This window comes from Petaurus breviceps, unplaced genomic scaffold (genome assembly GCF_028583685.1).
Source record: "Petaurus breviceps papuanus isolate PSGF00001 unplaced genomic scaffold, PetGlider_PUasm1.0 138, whole genome shotgun sequence".
NCBI classification, from domain to species: domain Eukaryota; kingdom Metazoa; phylum Chordata; class Mammalia; order Diprotodontia; family Petauridae; genus Petaurus; species Petaurus breviceps.
Window position 1 is genome coordinate 28,339,651 of NW_027185694.1, and position 18,779 is coordinate 28,358,429.

The following is an 18,779-nucleotide window of genomic DNA, read 5'->3' on the forward strand; positions in this document are numbered from 1 at the left end:
ATCTATCTATCTATCTATCTATCTATCTATCTATCTATCTATCTATCTATCTGTCTGTCTGTCTGTCTATCTGTTCATTCCTTAATTGTTTGTTTTAAATTTTCATCTAGGTAAAGAGGCCATTCTCTGCCCCAATTCTTATTAAGCTTTAATCACTGAATTGCCTCAGTCAAACTGAGACCTTAGATTGAAAAGGATCTGGCCACTGGATCCAGATGGCTCAGGAGGAGAAAGTGAGGCTGGTGACTTTGCACAGCCTTGCCTCACTTAAATCCAATTCATTTGCATGTTATGGCATCACCTCCCTGATGTCATGGTCCTCTTTGGGAACAAAGGACAAACTACAACAATGAAAACAACAAAACGGAGCCTTTTGTTCTACATTTGTCTGTTCAGGGACACATTTTAGGAAGACCATGGATAATCTAGAGGCAGTGACCAGATTGGTGAAGGTCTAATCATTATCTCATATGAGGTTTGGTTGATGAAAATGAAGATGTTTAGCCTGGAGAAGACTATAGGAAAATTTGATAGCTGTCTTCAGATGTTTGAAGGACTGTTATACCAAAGAGGCACTGAACTTGTTCTGCTTGGCCCCAAAAGACTGGACTAGAAACAATGTGTGGAGTTACAGCAGAGTAGATTTAAGCTGAATGTCAGTAAATCAATAACCATTTATAAGCACTTACTATATACCAGTCACAATGCCAAGGGCTGAATATAAGGGAAAACTTCTAACTGCTAGAATTATCCCAAGGTGAAATGAGCTACCTTGGCAAATCTGGACTTTTCTAGAGCTTTTCAAGCAGTTTTGATGACCACTTATCAAGTCTGTTGTAGAGGGAGTTCTTGTTCAGGTGTGGAACAGACCACAATGACTTTTGACATTTTTTCTAACTCAGATCCTGGGATTCTCTGATTCTCTGCACATCTGGATTCAAGTTTTACTGTATTGTCATATGTTGTTCTTGACTCTCAATTGACTCCTGGTATCAAATGTCATATTTTGAGATCAAATATACTTGTAAAAGGAAAGGGACAAAGTGAATAGAGCACCAGCCCTGGAATCAGGAGGACCTGGGTGTGGATCCAGCTTCAGACACAACACAAAAAATAGCCGTGTGACCTTGGGCAAGTCACTTAGCCCCAGTTGCCCTCCAAAAAGCAAAAAAAAAAAAGGAAAGGGGCAAACAAAATTTCTGATGATGGAGTATGAACCTAGGTCTAAAATAGCACATGATTAGGGTAGAGCTCAGGATTTGAAGAAAATTACATGTATTCATCTTTTTTTTTTTTTAACAATTGGGGTTAAGTAACTTGCTCAAGGTTACATGGCCAGTTATTTTGTGTGCTCTTACTGCACCACGTAGCCGCCCCACATGTATTCATCTTAATGTCCTAATCCAAAATCATTCAGTCAGCCTGCATTACTAGGCATTTTTTGTGCTGAGTACCCAGGATACAGAGACAAAAATGAAATAGATCCTGCCTTCAGGGAGCTCTCTCTTTTAACTAGGTAGATAACATGGCACAGAAAACAGACACCAGGTTACTTTTATTTGGAGGACACTAACAGCTGGTAGGTCTAGAAGGGGCCTTCTGCAGAACGTTGATTCTTCAGTTGATATTTTTTTTTGCTTTTTTTTGGAGGGGGCAAGGTAGGGCAGTTGGGGCTAAGTCACTTGCCCAAGGGCACACGGCTATTTTGTGTGTGTGTGTGTGTTAAGTGTCTGAGGTCAAATTTAAACTCGGGTCCTGAGGACTCCAGGGCTGGTGCTCTATTCACTGCGCCACTTAGCCGCCCTTCTTCAGTTGATTCTTGAAGGAAACTATTTTTCAAAACTTTTCCTTCATGTCGCTTATATTGGTATGATTTTCCTTGGTTATGGAGATATTTCCCCATCAGTCTACCTGACTTCTGATTTTAGTTGTATCTGATGTAATGAGTATAGGATTTATTTTTTTTTCTTTCTGAATACCCCTTTGTTTCCTTGTCTATTCCTCAGCCCTTTTTATTCCCCCTCTTGCCCCCTTTGGGATTTTTTTTTTGCCTCCTATATCTTACCTTGTATGAGTCATCAGGCGAGAGCTGCAGAAGTCATTTCATCACAAGAATCTTTTAGAGGCTAATGCAGGAAAGATCTTTGGGGAGGGGTAGAGAGAGGTAGATACACACAAATATACATACTTTTGTACTAATTTATATTACATGTAATATATGATAATACATATTATATGTATATATGTATGTACATATACATAGGAGTGGGTGATTGAGGTTTTTAAAAATAATATGAAGTCATGGCAAGCATTGATTTAACTAAGTAATCAAGAAGCCTGCTATATAAAAAAGTAAACCATTTAACTCTTTGTTGTCCCAGAAATTCTTCTGCTTCGTGTCTAAAGGTTCTGTCTTTTTGACTATGTCATTGTTTTCTTTAAGTTTTAATTTAGGACTATTCATTAGTACGTTTTCAATTTTAAAAGTGTTTTATTTTGATCCCAGTTTAATATTGCTTTGCATTTATTCAGAAATACATTTTATAAATTTAAACTCTAAATCTGCCAATATCCCTCTTATTTTGATGTCCTAAGAACAGAAATGGCACATTTCTTAGTACGGTAGAACCTAAGTGTTCTTTTAGTATTTGCTTTTTCCATTAATTCTGAATTGGATAGTACTTGAAATTTTGATTAGGACAAAAGTAGGTAGTACCTAATTCAGATATTCAATACAGTGAGATAACATCAGTGTTTTGGGAAAATTGGAGACTCCTCATACCAGTTTCACTGGATAGGTAGAAGGCAACATGTTCTCAAAGTCTCTTAGGACATTGTGTTGCCTGATTAGAAAATATTAAGGGTATTCCATCATAATATGCTGTGTATAAAGTCATTTTTCTCCTTTTGAGGGCAGCTGTTGTATGCTTCTGTATTATTGACATGAAAATTTTATTATAGAGAATAAGATATAGCATAATTGAGTGAGAAAAGTATTCAACTCTTAATTCCTAAATTATAATGCTTGAGTATTAGTCCTAGCTCTGATGTTAACTTCCTAAATGTGACATTAAGCCAGTCAGGCTTTCCTAGCTTAATTTCCTCATCTGTAAAATGTTGGGGTTGTAATATATGATTTCTTAAGTTGGTCAAGGTGTTGTAATAGAGCCCAGAATCTGAAGTCTTGCAACCTGCTTATTTATTTAAATTTATTATTATTTATTTTTAAATTTTTTAAATTAAAAAAATTTTAAATTTTGAGTTCCAAATTCTGTCCCCTCTTCCTTGATAAGCAATATATTAGTTATACACTTAAAATAATGCAAAACATATTTCCATATTAGCCATGTTGTAAAAAAAATAAAGTGAGAAAATTATACTTCAGTTTACACTGAGTTCATCAGTTCTCTCTCTCAAGATGAATAGCATTTTTTCCATACTGAGCCCTTTGGAATTGTTTTGGATCACTGTATTGTCATAGTAGCCAAGCCTTTTATAGTTGATCATTATTATAACATTGCTATTACTGTGCACAGTGCTCTCCCATTTCTTCTCAGTTCTTACAGATCTTGCCATGTTTTTCTGAAACTGCCCCCATCTTCATTTTCCTCAGCTCAGTAGCATGCCATCACAAGCATATGCTACAGCATGTTCAGTCATTCCCCAATTGATGAGCATCCCCTCAATTTGCAGTTCTTTGCCACCACAAAAATTGCTGCTGTAAATATTTTTGTACAGATAGGTCCTTTTCCTTTTTTTTCTGATCTCTTCGGGACACAGGCCTAGTAGTGGGATTGCTTGGTCAAAGGTTATGTACAGTTTTATAGCACCTTTGGTCCTAGTTCCAAATTTGTTCTCCAGAATGGTTGGACCAGTTCAGTATTCCATCAACAATTTGTTAGTGTACCTATTTTCTCTAGTCCTCTCTAGCATTTGTCATTTCTGATGGGAGTGAGGTAGTACCTCAGAGTTGTTTTAATTTACCTTTCCCTAATCAGTAATGATTTTGAGCATTTTTTCATATGATAATAGGCAGCTTTGATTTCTTCTTCTGAAAACTACCTGTTCATATGCTTTGGACCATTGATCAATTGGGGAATGGCTCATATTTTTTTTATAAATTTGACTCCGTTCTATACTTAGGAAATACTTGAGAAATGAGGTCTTTTATCAGAGAAACTCACTATAATTTTTATATTACTTCATTTTTATAGTACCTTTTAGCAAACTGTAGTTTCCTTGATTATCTGTTTTAATCAGGTCTATTTTTGCTTTTCCTTTGTCTGAGATCATGATTGCTTTTTTTTTAGTTCAGCTAAAACATATTAGATTCTACTCTAACCCTTTATTTTTTAATTTTTAAGCAATCGGGGTTAAGTAACTTGCTCAAGGTTACACGGCCAGTTATTTCTGGGTGTGGTGCTAAGTATCTGAGCCCGGATTTGATCCCCAGGTCATCCAGACACTGGAGCCGGTGCTCTTACTCACTGAGCCACCTGGCCGCTCCTCTAACCCTTTATTTTAACTGCATGTTTCTCTCTGTTTCAAGTGCGTTTCTTGTAAACAATATATTATTGGATTCTGGTTTCTAATCCATTCTGCTGTTTACTTCTGGTTTGTGAATGAGTTCATCCCATGCACATTCACAGTTATAATTACTATGTATTTCCTTCTGTCTCATTTTCTTTTTTTTCTCTCTGTTTATCCTGTCCCTTCTCAAGACTTATTTTGCTTCTAACCATTGCTTCCCTTAATCTACCCTCCCTTTTATCATCTTCCCTTCCATCCCACTTTTCCTCTTATTCCCTTCCCTCCTATTTCCTTGTTGGGTAAGTTACATTTCTATACACAACTGGGTGTATATATATAGTCTTCACTCTTTGAACCAATTCTGGTAAGTGAGATTGAAGCATTGTCCACCACCTCTGCTCTTATTTTCCCCTCCATTATAAAAGCTCTTCCTTGTGTGAGTTTGTGAGAAAAATTTCCTCTTCTCCCTTCTCTCAGTGTATCCCCCTTTCTTATCCCTTCATTTTTAAAAAAAAGATCATTCCAACATAATCAACTTACTTCCATTCTCTCTGTCTATGTAAAGTCCTTTTTAACTGGCTTAATAATGATAAAGTTCTTAGGAGTTTATCATCTTCTCTTATAGGAATGTAAACAGGTTAACTTTATTGAGACCCTTATGATTACTCTTCCCTGTTTACCATTTTCTGCTTCTCTTGAGTCTTGTGTTTGAAAGTTAGAATTTCTATTTAGCGCTGATATTTTCATTGGGAATGCTTGAAAGTCCTCTATTTCATTAAACAACCATTTCACCCCCTGAAGTTTTGCTGCATAGGTTATTCTCGGTTGTAATCCTATCTCTGTTGCCCTCCAGAATATCATATTCCAATCCTACTCCTTTAATATGGAAGCCAACCTGTTTATTTTATTAGCTATGAAACAGCCATGAAAGTTACTTGTCCTCTCTGGGCCTACTTTTCCCCAACTTTACCATGAGGAGGTTGGGTTAGAGGATTTGTAATGTCCCTTACAGTTCTAAATCCTGTGAAATCTAGGCCCCTTCTAGTTGTAAGTGTCCATGAGTCTGTTATCTTCGCATTATGTTACCTATGTCTGCTTACATGCTTTTGTTTGTTTCACTTGTAGAAGTTCATTGAGTTCGAAGATGCCTTGGAACAAGAAAAGAAAGATCTACAAATCCAGGTTGAACACTATGAGTTCCAGACTCGACAGCTAGAGCTAAAAGCCAAAAACTATGCAGATCAAAGTGAGTAACCTAGTATGTGTAACCCAGTCGAGTTGTTTGTTCTTGGCACTCAGATTGCTTGATAGATAATGTGTTGAGATCTTTGGGGGGGAAAAACTGGAGAAGAATGAATTATGTTCTTGATTCAGACAGCATCTTTTAATTTAGATACTGTTGCAGTTTTCTGGTTTAAATTAGTTTCTGTGCTTGCAAAGTGTATTACCTACTTAAGCCCTTGCTACTTTTTTTGATGGGAGCAGCTAGATGGCTCAGTGGATAGAGTGCCAAGGTCTGGCATTAGGAAGATCCCTCTTCCTGAGCTTAAATCCGACCTCAGACATTTATTAGCTATGGGACCCTGAGCAAGTCACTTAATGCTGTTTGCCTCAGTTTCCTCCTCTGTAAAATGAGCTGGAGAAAGACATGGAAAACTAATCCAAGTAGCTTTGCCAAGAAAATTCCAAATGGGTTCATGAAGAGTTAGACACAGTTGAAAAATAACTGAACAACATCTTGTTTTATGATCTTTTCAGTGGATTACCTAGCCTCGTTAGTAATGAAATTAAGAAATGTTTACTCTTTCTTGATTTCAAATGTAACCAGCTATTAGACTTTACTGATTTCTGAGAAAGCAATCCTGCCTGATTCAGGATAGGACCTGAGGACAGATTTGATGAATTTCAGAAGGTCTGTGAATTTAGAGGAGAAAAAATTTCATCTCTATTTTTTGTAACTTCTAACTGATATTTAGTATTTTATTTCCTTCAGTTAGAAATTTTTAAAAATATGTATTATTCTGAGAATGTGTTATGAGGGTCCCCAGACTGCCAAAGGTATCTGTGACACAAAAAAAGTTAATTAACCCCTGGTCAAGGAGAATACAACTCCCTTAGTAAAGGGAATTAGCAGAAAAGATATTTCAGCAGTAAGAAAAATTATTTTCCTTTGTTTTAAAAATTTCTGTTAAAAGTTATTCATTCTTACCCAATTATTCTTACTGTATATAAAACTAAATATTTTAAAGAAGAGGGGGAGGTTACTATGCTATGATTGGAACATTCTTTGTTACTTTGTCATAAAGTTTTGGAAAGCAGCTGTAGTGGTTTATTTCTTTGAAAAGTTGAAATCAGATTGGGGGTACAGTAGTTTGAAGAATTTTTTTGGTCTTGACAGCTCCCTCATGGTTCCCCAAACCAAGGTTATATGCAAGTGAAAATGCTAATAGCTCAGAGAACTAACTAAATGGGATCTTGATTAATAGGGTAATAGAGATTGGTGGTGCTAGTGGAATTGTAATCAGAATGTAGGGACAGCCTGGATATTCCCACAGAAAGAATTACTATTTTTAAAGCCTAAGTACATAACATTTAAAATAAGACCCATTTGCCATTGTGTACATAGCACCCTTTGTCTCAGTTATATAGAATCTTAGGTCCATGTAGTATTGATTTACTCTTTAGATGTACTTTTCAACTACAGGAGTATCCTTCTCTTCTTTTTTTGGGGGAGTACCTTGTTTTTTATATCTGTAAGGGTTGCCTATTTTATTTCACATGGTCCTTCATCTCTAAAATTTCTTAGGCCTTTATCCACCAATCCTCCTATGTACCTCACTCAGAATGCTGTTGAGAAATAGACACATTCATAAACATAAAGACTATCACATAAAAGGTGATAGTCTAAGACAATGTAACTCCTGCCCTTGTGTGGTGTCCTTATTTCTTCTCTCATACTTTCTTCTGGTAAATGAAAAAAAAAACATTTATTAAAGCACTTCCTATGCTCCAAGTACTGTCCTGAGCACCCGTGGATACAAATAGAAAAATGAAGCAGTCCCTACTCTCAAGGAGCTTGTGTTGTAATAGAAATAGCACATAAGTGGGGGAGGTGGGGACACAGCAGCAGTGTAGATGAAACGGCCCATCTGTCTTTAGAATACAAGGGGCAGAATGGATGGCAAGGCTCAGTGTCCATTGATGGGAGGGAGTGGTGATCTTAGGACAGAGGCATGGTTGCAGCACAGGTGGTAAGGCTGTAGGATCTTCCACCTTACCAGAAAGATGACTATTCCCACTTATTCAGGTGGTGTGTGCTTCCTCGCAATAGAGACCCAACCTATAACTGTTGGGAATGGTGAGTGGGGGTAGTTGAGAGTGGGCCCAAGGGTCATGGTTAAATGGGAAGACTTCTTGTCTAGCCAAGCTGGGGAAGGGGACATTTTCAGGTAAGTTGAGGGAAGGGAGAATTTGCCTCACCCCCTGTTTTGTTGAACCTTCTTCTTGACTATCCCCCTACTCCTTCTCTTTCTCATCTGTATTCCCTTTTCTTCTTCTTCCTCAAATTTGTTATGATCATTCATGGGCATTTCTGAGAACTAGTGCTACTCAGGGATAAAGAGATCATTGATTACAACATGATATAAAAAAACTTAGACCAGGGCTTGGAATCAGAAGAACTGGTTCTGCCACTTACCCAGCTTTGTGACCCAGTGCAGATCATTTCACTTTCTTAGCTCTTCCTTTACATAGAGTTAATACTCCTTCACCAAAGTCTTAATTCAGTGTTGCACTCTAGAATGGAAGTGACCACAGATTTTTTTGTAGTTATTCCAGTGGCTATGTCAGAATATGAAAATAATGTTAGTACTACCTGTCTTATAGGTTTATTATGAGGAAGAGCTTCCTAAATCATGAAGCACTATTTCATTGGAGGAAAATGCCTTAAATTGTAAAGAATATATAAAGAAGAGCTGTTGTCATTATAATAACCATTTTGAATTTCTTAAGGAAAAGGTCAAATTGCTACTGTGTTCATAGTTTTTTGTTTTTGTTTTTTTTAAGTAACTGAAGTCAAATGAAATAAGTCTGCTCCCTGGATTAGAGGTGTCAGTCAGACTGCCAAATCAGATTAAAATGTAATTGGAAAATATTTAACAAAATAAATAAAAATATAATACAACATAGAATAATGTTAATTTGTGGTTTTCTAAGTCAGTATGTGTCTTGCAGGGATTCCTTTCTATTTAAGTTTCATACCACTGCCCTGTATTGTCTGTATACATTCCCTGTCCATCTCTTTTTCTTGTTTCTGAAAGGGATCTGCTAAGTAACTTAGACTGGTGTATTAACTTTCTACTAGTTGTTGAATTAAAACTAAGACTGAGATGCCCATAACCAAAGTCCTGTCAGTAGGATCATCCCCTTGGAGAAAGTTAACTGCCTTCAGACTATTTTTTATAAGAACCCTTTGTTAAGTAATGAGAGCTTTCTCAAGAATTCCTTACAAGATTACTTATGTACCCAGGAATTGCTTATGATATTACCAGTCAGTGAAAAGGCCTTACTTAGACCTTTCTATTTACTGTTAGGCTTGAACACTTATGCATGGCATCAGTAGCCCTTGGCTTTAGGTACCAGCTTTGGAAGGTTATCAAAAGGGGAGAATGGAGCAAGTAATAAACAGATTATGTGATTGACCAACAATGGTTATGTTGTCTAGTTTCTCGACTGGAGGAGCGTGAGTCAGAGATGAAGAAGGAATATAATGCCCTGCACCAGAGACACACAGAGGTATGTGCCCTATTCTGTTCTATTCATTGAAGAATAAGAGGCAAAAGAGGTTAAAATCTTCTAAGTAGGATGATTTCCTTTTGTCCCTTCCAGTCTGCTATGATCTTCATTGCAATTGAATTTTCAGTGCCCTTAGCAGGGACCATGGGTATTATATTGTTGTCCTTAAGAGTTTGTTCACCCCACTTTTGAATTATACTTATACTGTATTTTCACTGCATTCCTATCAGAAGCACCACAGACCACACAGAACCGAGAAATTCAATTAGTTAGAGGTAGGAAAGCTAGAGAAATATATTAATTTACTGAGGTAATGTTTGTATTTATGAGTATTTACTTTTCCACAGATGATCCAGACCTATGTAGAACACATTGAACGATCCAAGATGCAACAGGTTGGGGGAAATAGCCAAACAGAGGGCAGTCTACCTGGGAGAAGGTATGATGAGAAAATTGAACATTAGTATAATTTCATTTTTTATCATAGTAGGCACCATGTAGAGAATTATAAAAACAAGAAAACTATTTAAAAAGTTCTACATTCTTCCAAATCAAGGAGGATAGAATTTACTTGAATGACATGGTCATGGATGGAGAACAGACATGTTCTCTAAGAAATATTGTATGCAGATCTGATTACTTCTCTTTGCTTTTACATGTTAGGAAGATTTTCCATTTGAGTGTGGAAGACCAGGTGAAAGTTAACATGAAGGAAAAAGATCTTTGCTATCATTATGAATATTAAGCTGAAATGCTTGTAAGGCCAGAAATAGTCAACTATGATATTCTGATTTCAATAGTTTTATACTTCTGAGTCCTGGGTCTTGATCAGTTTAATAAGCCTTACCAGGGGTGGGAAACCTTGGACCTTGAGGCCACATGTGGCCCTCTAGGTCTTCATGGCCCTTTGACTGAATCCAAACTTTATAGAATCCTTTTATTAAGAGGATTTGTTCTGTGAAGTTTGGATTCAGTCAAGGGCTGCACTTGAGGACCTAGAGGGTCACATGTGACCTCAAGGCTGCAATTTCTCCACCCCTGCCTTAGCCTGTAAGTGCTGACATTACTTGGGAAGTAGAAGCCAATCTGAGATTTGGCTTCATCTTCTTTGCTTTACCAATCGTAGTGAAGCTAGAAAATTGACCCCCAAAGTAAAAAATAGGTTTTTTGGTTTTTATTTTTTTGCTTTTTGGAGGGGGAAGGCAGGGCAATTGGGGTTAAGTTACTTGCCCAAGGTCACACGGCTAGTAAGTGTTAAGTGTCTGAGGCCGGATTTGAGCTCTGGTGCTCCTGACTCCAGGGCCCTCTCCCACCTAGCCACCCCAAAAATAGTTCATGGGCTTCATCTAGGTATTTGCCAAAGCAACAGAGTAGCCCTGTGGATGACCAAAGGACTTTTAGGAGTTCCCTTCTATACAAATTTCCTTGGTTTGACTATCCTAAAGCTTTGTATATAGGCCCCTTAAATTAAGGCCTCCAATTTAAGTTGTGGTCCTATATTTTATACAGATGTAGCCTTTGTGTCACCTTGAAAAGTTGGAAACAGAGTGCTTAGATGCCTGTGTTTCAGTCTATATAACTGAAATTGGGGTCCTCTAATTTTTTTTTACTTAATACTATTTTTCTGCTCAGATGTTTTATTGATGCTCTTTTTTTTACATCATTGTCACTTCCCAGTGACTCCCCTTCAATGTAATAAAACTCTCTCTTGTAACAAATAAGTATAGACAAACAAGAAAAATCAACACTTTGTCCAGATCATAGGAATTAGAGCTAAAAGTGAAAACAGGTGTCATCTAGTCTAACTCTCATTTTACAGAAAAGGAAAGTGAGACTCAGAAAAGGAAAATGATTTGTCCAAGATCATGCAGATAACATGTAGCAGAGCTGGTATAAATGAATAACCAGTGTTTAAGAAATATCTGTAGGAAAATTCAGGATTGGTATTTATATTTAGATGTAGGTTTACTCTTCATTGCAGAGAATGGAGACCTGCAACCATTATTGATGCTTTTAATTAGTATAATAGAGCAGAGTACTTTTTGTTACCTCATTATAGTAGGTCTATCTAAACAGAGAGACTAGGAGAAGATAGGTATTTTATGTTATCTTTCTGATCAGGTTTTGTTTGTAATAAATCACCCAGCTAATACCCAGTTAACTGAATTCTAGTTCTAAACCAAAGTAGAGGTCTTCATGCAAATTTTGTGTAGAAAAGCTTAACAGGGACAGTCCAAAATGAGACTAATAGAGTTTTGTTGCTTTCAATATCTTCTGAGTATGTGCTGGGCTTCTGGCCAGCTTCCTGGGAGCTGTGACATTCCATCTCCATCAACATGTTCTTTCCCTGCCAATGCTCCCAGGAGAGAAAAAGACCTTGGAGACTGAAAAAAGAGAGCCAAGTGTTGCCTGAAGCAGATTTTTTCTAATTTAGCTCTGTAGTCAGGCAGGGTTGATCTACAACCTCAGGCACTATAGGCAGGGCTGTATGGTATTGAGGTGTTCTGAGTTAGTCACTGCTCCCCTCAAAATATCAGACAAACGTTTATAATAAGAAACACCAAAATCATAAGATTTAGAGCTAGAAAGGGCCACCCACCAATGCCATCGAATTCAGCCTTCTCTTTTTACATTTGAGGAAACTGAGCCCCCCAGAGATAAACCCCTTGTCCAAAGTTATATAGATAACAAGTAGCGAAAGTGGGTTTGGACTCTGGTGCTCTTAATTCTAAATTCATTGATTTTTCCAATTTGCTAGGCTGCCTCTCTATCAGAATTGTCTTGGACTCAAAGCCCATTCTCTGAAATGTCACTCATCAATTTCTGGGAAGCTTTAGTCTCTCAGTTCATCCTTTCTGGGCCAAAATGGTATTATTTACTGCAGGATAAGGCTTGCCTTGTTAAGAGATTGTCCTTGAGCCTTGCTGCTGTAGGAGTATATAGAATTTGAAAACAGGTTCTAGTCCAGGGGCCTGCTGCACTGATATATTTCATATAGGCTAGTACAAGGTAAAGATATTGGAAACCTAAGCAGTGCCAATTTTCTTGGTCTAGACTGCACTCTTTCTGTTTTCTTGGTTTTAGATGAAAGCTAGTTTGTTACCTATGAAACAGGCAATTCATAGGACACAGTGGAAGGAATAGTTAGCTGTTGAGTGAGACATTGGAGAGGTTGGATTCAGGGTGATTGGACTTAGAGGGCCTTTGGTGGGAGGAGAATGGTGTTTAAACATTGGCAGCTAGGGGTTTAGATTTACTGCTAGGAGAAGGATATGACAGGGTATATATAAAATATATATATGATATAACTTATATAAGAGTATGTTAATCACTGAGGAATGAGTTTAGGTAGATTATCATTGTCCTTAGGGATTCAGCCTGAGAGTAAGTTGTGCCAGGATATCAGACAGTTGAATGTAGCTAGAAGGCAAGCTGGGTGGGGCGCAGGGTAGCTGCTATGGACTTGTAGGAGTCCCGAGAAGGTGCTTGTAGCATGATGGAATGGATGCTTAGGGCGGCTAGAAAGCTCCTTTCCTTCCTGGGCAGATGAGGGCAAAGTGACTGCTATGGAGTTTTAGGAGGCCCAAGAATCTGCCTGGAGGGTACTGGAAGTGAGGGGGAGGGGGACCAAGAAAGGCAGTACTGGTGCTGTCATTGCAGAAAAAATAAGATTCTCTGAAGTGTAGGTGAGAAAAATGTACATTTCAGAGATGACGGACATCTAGTGCAAAAGTACAAAGATGAGAGATGGAAGATGAATATAGTGTATGTGAGTGTCATATATAGTTCAGCTGAATCATGAGGGGAAGTAATGTCAAATGGAGCTACAAAGAGGATAGGACCAAATTGTATGGTGCTTTAAAGACTAAACAGAGGTGGTTTCAACAGCAGCAGTAGCTTCAAGAGCTTGGAAAGAGTAAGGTAGTCTGATAACCAGTTAGAAAAAGATTACAGGGGACCCTTTGCTGACACTGGGTATAGCCACCACTGATTGGCAACTCTATTGCCTATACACAGTTCTGGGTCATAGTTCCAGGTTGCAGGGGTTGGCTTGTGATTGGTCACAAGGGAACAGGGGCCCTGGTCACAGTTCCATGGCAAAGAGTCACTCTAGTACTTGTGGCTGCAGGGGATCAAAGGCCATTCTTTGGTAAAGACCAGAGCACAGACCAGAAGAACAGTGACCATTTCTCTCCCAGCATCACACTGCCTTGGGAGTACCAAAAACTTGCAGATCCCCAGAACTACCTCTGAAAACAGCATCATGAAAAATCCTGAAGCTTGGCACAGTTCCTTTCCAACCCCAGATGAGCAGAACGCAATTTTAACATTAAGTTCAAAGTCAAGAAATAGACTGGGGATCACTCAACACTTAACATAAAAACTAGCCGTGTGACCTTGGGCAAGTCACTTAACCCCAACTGCCCTCCAAAAAAAACCAAAAAAAAAAAAAAACTAACATTCACACGGGGAGGACAGGTAGCTCAGCAAGTAAGAGCACTGGCCCTAGTGTCGGGATGACCTGGGGATCGAATCTGGGCTCTGATACTTGGCACCACACCCAGAAATAACTGGCCGTGTAACCTTGAGCAAGTTACTTAACCCCAATTGCTTTAAAAAAAAAAGAAATAGACTGGGAAAATGAGCAAACAATAAAAAAGGGAACTTGAAGCTACTTTAGTAGCAGGAAAAGTCAAGACATTAACTAAGAAGAAAATGATGTGAAAGCAGCTACAAGCAAAGCCTCAAAGGAAAATGCTAATTGGACCCCAAGGCCAGTAAGAATTCCTAAAAGAGTTAAGGAAAGAGATGAGTGGTAAAGGAAAAATTGGGATAAAGAAATGAGAGTGATACAAGAAAATTACAAAAAGAACATTAACAGCTTGATAAAAAAGGCACAAAAAATTATTGAGGAGAATATCACCTTAAAAATCAAAGTTGGCTTAATGGCAGAAGAGGTGAAAAATCCACTGGAGAAAAGAACTTCTTATAAAGCAGAATTGGCCAATTGGAAAAGGAGGTACAAAAATTCACTGAAGAAAAAAAACTCCTTAAAAAGCAGAATTAGCCAAGTGGAAAAAGAGGCTAAAAAAAAAAAGATACTAGGGGTAGCTAGGTGGCACAGTGAATAGAGCACCAGCCCTGGAATCAGGAGGATCTGAATTCAAATCCAGCCTCAGACATTTAACACAAAAACTAACTGTGTGACCTTGGGCAAATCACTTCATTCCAATTGCCCTCCAAAAAAAAAAAGATACCTTAAAAGTGTGGACAAATGGAAACTAATGACTTTATGAGATTTCAAGAAGTAAACAAAGCCAAAAGAATGAAAAAAAAATAGAAGAAAATTGAAATATCCCATGGGAAAAGCAACTGACCTGGAAAATAGATCCAGGAGAGATAATTTAAGAATTATTGGACTACCTGAAAGCCATAAGCAAAAAAAAAAAAACAACCTAGATATCATATTTCAAGAAATTATTAAGAAAGAGAAACTTCCCTGATATCTTAGATCCAAAGGGTAAAATAGAAATTTAAAGAATTCACTGATCATCTCCTGAAAGAGATCCCAAAATGAAAACTCCAAGGAATATTGTAGCCAAACTCCAGAACTCCCAGATCAAGGAGAAAATATCATGTGGCCAGAAAAAGATAGTTCAGATATCATGGAGCCACAGTCAATCATACAAATCACACAAGATTTAACAGCTTCCACATTAGAGGAATGGAGGGCTTGGAATATGATATTCTGGAGGACAAAGGAGATAGGATTACAACCAGTGTAAAAACAGACCTGATGGGGAGCTAGGTGATGAAGTGGATAGAGTCCTGGTCCTGGAGTCATGAAAACTCATCTTCCTGAGCTCAAATCTGACCTTATACACTTCCTAGCTCTGTAACCCTGGGCAAATCACTTAACCATGTTTGCCTCAATTTCCTCATCTGTAAAATCAACTGGAGAACAGAATGGCAGACCACTCCAATATTTTTGCCAAGAGAACCCCAAATGGGTTACAAAGAGTTGGATATGACTTAAATGACTGAACAACAAGAAGAACAGCCCTGCATGCAAGCTCCCTGAAATAGGGATTCAGAGTCAGAAAACATCAACTTTTTTCATTTTGTTGGCAGATTAGTTTTTAAAATTCATGCAAGGTAAACATGTGTTGGGGTCAAGTTTACTGCTAGGAATTGAGGTTGTGGCTAAGATAGAAGAAATTTTTTTCCCCAAAATCTTCAATGGTCTTTCATACATTAGTATTTATTATTATTCTCTTCTTGATATTTTGTACCTTAGAAATTAAATGTGTGGTCTTCTACTATGTTCTTGCTCTTAGCTCTTCTACCCACCACTGCAGGGGCCCACGTCCTTTGTAGTGGTCCACTTCTGAAGCTGGATGTTTCATAGGACAACAACTCTTTTTTCTTACTCCATACTTTGCTTTCTGACATGATGGAGCTACAGAATAAAAGTTCATGTGAACCATGACTGTGTTTTGTCAGAATATTTATATTTGAAGAATATAGGCTTCCTTTTCCTGGTGTGTGGTCTGTCTGTGTATGATCTACACATATGGCTCTGTTACTACATATTAGTGTGAACGTGTGTTTTGCCTAAGTACTCACTCACATGAGTACATTTATGTATTTTCGCCTACTTTGAATGTATATGTGAGAGAAACATATTTGAAAGCTTACTGCATATGTTAAGAGAGTGTGTACAGTGTTTACATTTGTCTTTCTGAATATGTTTGTCTTGTCCATTTGTGTAGAGGGTTAGTTGCCCAGAGTAGGGTACCTGGGCTTGGACACATCACTTAACAGCTGTTTGTCACTGTGAGCACATGTTTAAATGTGTTTGCATGCCTTTAGCTCTCTAATGATTATTTTCTTGTCTTGCTTTCTGTGCCTTGCTGCTATATGTTGGCTGTTGTTTTTGTCACTTCGCTGCAGTCCTCGCCAGTCATGGAGGAAAAGGTAAAGCCCATAACAGTATTTATTTACTATAGTTCTGGGTTATGGAGATGAGTGTTTGTTTTCATATTGACTATGGCATGGAGTTCTGTTGGATAATCCTTCTTGAATACAGATAGACCATTATTCTCTGAATGGACCAGATCATGACAGAAGTTTCTTGATCTTTGTGGAGCTAGAAGATAGTAATTCGCACGTTCTGAAAGGCATATGAAATAGCAGGGTGATTAAACAGTCCCAAATTATGTTGAACTCTTTGTTGCTTTACACAAAGAGAATCCTTGCTTCCTGCTTTTTCAGCAGGGGTACTGTTTACAAAGTAGAGACTGCACATGAAATTCTGGTTCTTAATTTATGTAAGGAATAAATCAAGACTTTTTCCTTTTCTTAAAGTCTTTCACCATTGGTGGTTATTGCTGCTCATAAAACATTTTGCCAACAACGTGTACTAGACCCTAAACAGGTGGATTGGACTGCAGTCTTGATTGATCTCTCCTAGTGTTTGTTGCCTGACTCTCAGTGATCCTGTCAATGAATAATAGTTATTAAATACACACCTTGGAGCCCTGGCCTAGGTTGTATAGGAAAATCCAAAGAAAGAAAAAGACAGTTCCTACTCTCACATTGATTGCACTCAAATGGAGATGTCTTGGTTCTTTCTGCTATTTGTAGAAGTGAGCCTCTACCACCGATCCCCAGCTTTCCATTACCACCTCTAACAGCCCCTGGGTTACATTTGCTTTTGTCCCTAAGGCTTCAGATTCCATTATATTAATTTCACACAAGGTAACTGCAGGAAATATTTGTATTGTCTCTGATGAGGGCCATTCTATGATGAGAGGTATTCCATGTACAGGAACTATGTTCTATAGATTCTACTTTGAGCCTAATGGAGGAAGGATTGTATGTAATAGAGAGTTGTGTAAAGGAATCCCAGAAGGAGCAGACAGGAAATGTCAGACTCATTTTCTCTGCTTCTGCGGTAATGCTTCTAACATGCTGATGGTTGGTTTTATTTATCTTCAAGGATAAGTTACTGCTATGTGTGTTTTTGTACTGTCTCCACCTAGCCTCTCAGAGTTTTGCTGATTTACGGTGGGGTCCAACTGTCTCAGTGATAGCTGAATAGGTATGCCTGACTTTTGTGTCTGAGGCTGGATTTAAACTCAGGTCTTTCGGACTCCAGGGTCGATGTGCTACCTACTGGTCCACTAGAATGAAGAATATTAATTACTTAAATAATAATGAGTTAGTCTTCATATTATCCTTTAGGGTTAAGTGCTTTACATACATTATCTCATCTGATTCTCACATCAACTTATTAGTAGGTCCTGTTCTTTTTACATTGTTAAATAAAATGAAACTGAGGCATAGAAAGTTTAAATGATCTGCCACATGTCAGTCAGTTAATGAACACTCACTTCTTCCTGTTCCCAAATCCAGTACATTCTTTACTAAGAAACCCCTTGAGATTGTCCACAGAAAATGTTACAACATGAATAGAAGAATACTCTTGAAAAATCTACTTGCTAAGAAAACATCCATTCATTCGACATTTATTAGGCCCCTACTACTTGCAAGGTACTATGTTAGGAGCTCAAGATACAAAACGAAAAATGACATATTCCCTACCCTTGAGAAACTTACAGTCTAATTTGGGGAATTTAAAATATACTCAAGTAACTAGAATACCATTTTAAAATAATAGAGGTTTAATAGAACATAAGATTTTTAAAATAAGAAAGGTTTAACAGAAGCATGAGGGATTCAGAAGGGAAGGTTATCCTTTAACTGGAGCTTATCAGGGAAGGCCTTAGGGGAAAAGGAGAACCTATGTTAGACAGAGGAGTAAAGGAATGACTTTAGTGAGTGAGTCCTATTCAGAAATGAGTAAAGCACAAGCAGAGGTAAGTAGATTGTAGCCTAGAATAGGATTGAGGACTGGTTCCTAATGTGGAGAAAAGTAGTCTGAGATATGGCTAGCAAGAGTGATGGTGCAATGGATCTGTATTTAATCCTGTATTAAGTGCTGCTACTAAAGTAAGTGATCTACTGAAAATTTTAGCTTTCATTTCAGTTTCCTTCAAATTGGATTAGAGAGGGGTGAGACCAAAAGCAGAGAGGCCAGTAAGGAGGCTGTTACAATGGACCAAGAAAGTAAGAGGTAATGAGGACTTGGACTAGTATGAGGAGGCAGCATGTTATGGTAGCTAGCACACTGGATTTGGAGGCAGGAAGACCTGACTTTGAATCCTGTTTCTTATACTTACTTTCTTTGTGCCCCTGGACTAGGGACTCAGCCTCTCTGGACCTCACCTAGAAAATGAGTGTTGGACATGATGGCGTCTGAGATCCTTTATAACCCTAGATCTATTATCCTATTTTTAACATTCATTTTCTAAAATTTTGAGTTCCTAATTCTCTCCCTCCCACCCTTCCACCCTACCTGAAACAGTAAGCAGTTTGATAGAGATTATACA

General features: G+C 38.0%; 1 protein-coding gene across 28 annotated transcripts in view; it reads left to right on the forward strand.

Annotated features, from left to right (window-relative positions):
- MAPK8IP3 (mitogen-activated protein kinase 8 interacting protein 3) overlaps window positions 1-18,779 on the forward strand; it is an 80,878-nt gene that overhangs the window by 12,419 nt on the left and 49,680 nt on the right. For 16 of the 28 annotated variants that reach the window (XR_011163237.1, XM_069108948.1, XM_069108962.1 and 13 more), the window contains exons 2-5: window positions 5,656-5,776; window positions 9,254-9,324; window positions 9,672-9,763; window positions 16,279-16,302. Coding sequence is in view for 27 of the 28 variants with exons in the window: in XM_069108948.1 (XP_068965049.1) it covers window positions 5,656-5,776; window positions 9,254-9,324; window positions 9,672-9,763; window positions 16,279-16,302 (308 nt within the window). In the remaining variant the exon portion in view is untranslated. The remainder of the gene's footprint in view (window positions 1-5,655; window positions 5,777-9,253; window positions 9,325-9,671; window positions 9,764-16,278; window positions 16,303-18,779) is intronic. The other 12 variants (XM_069109008.1, XM_069062404.1, XM_069108979.1 and 9 more) reach the window with 1 other exon arrangement.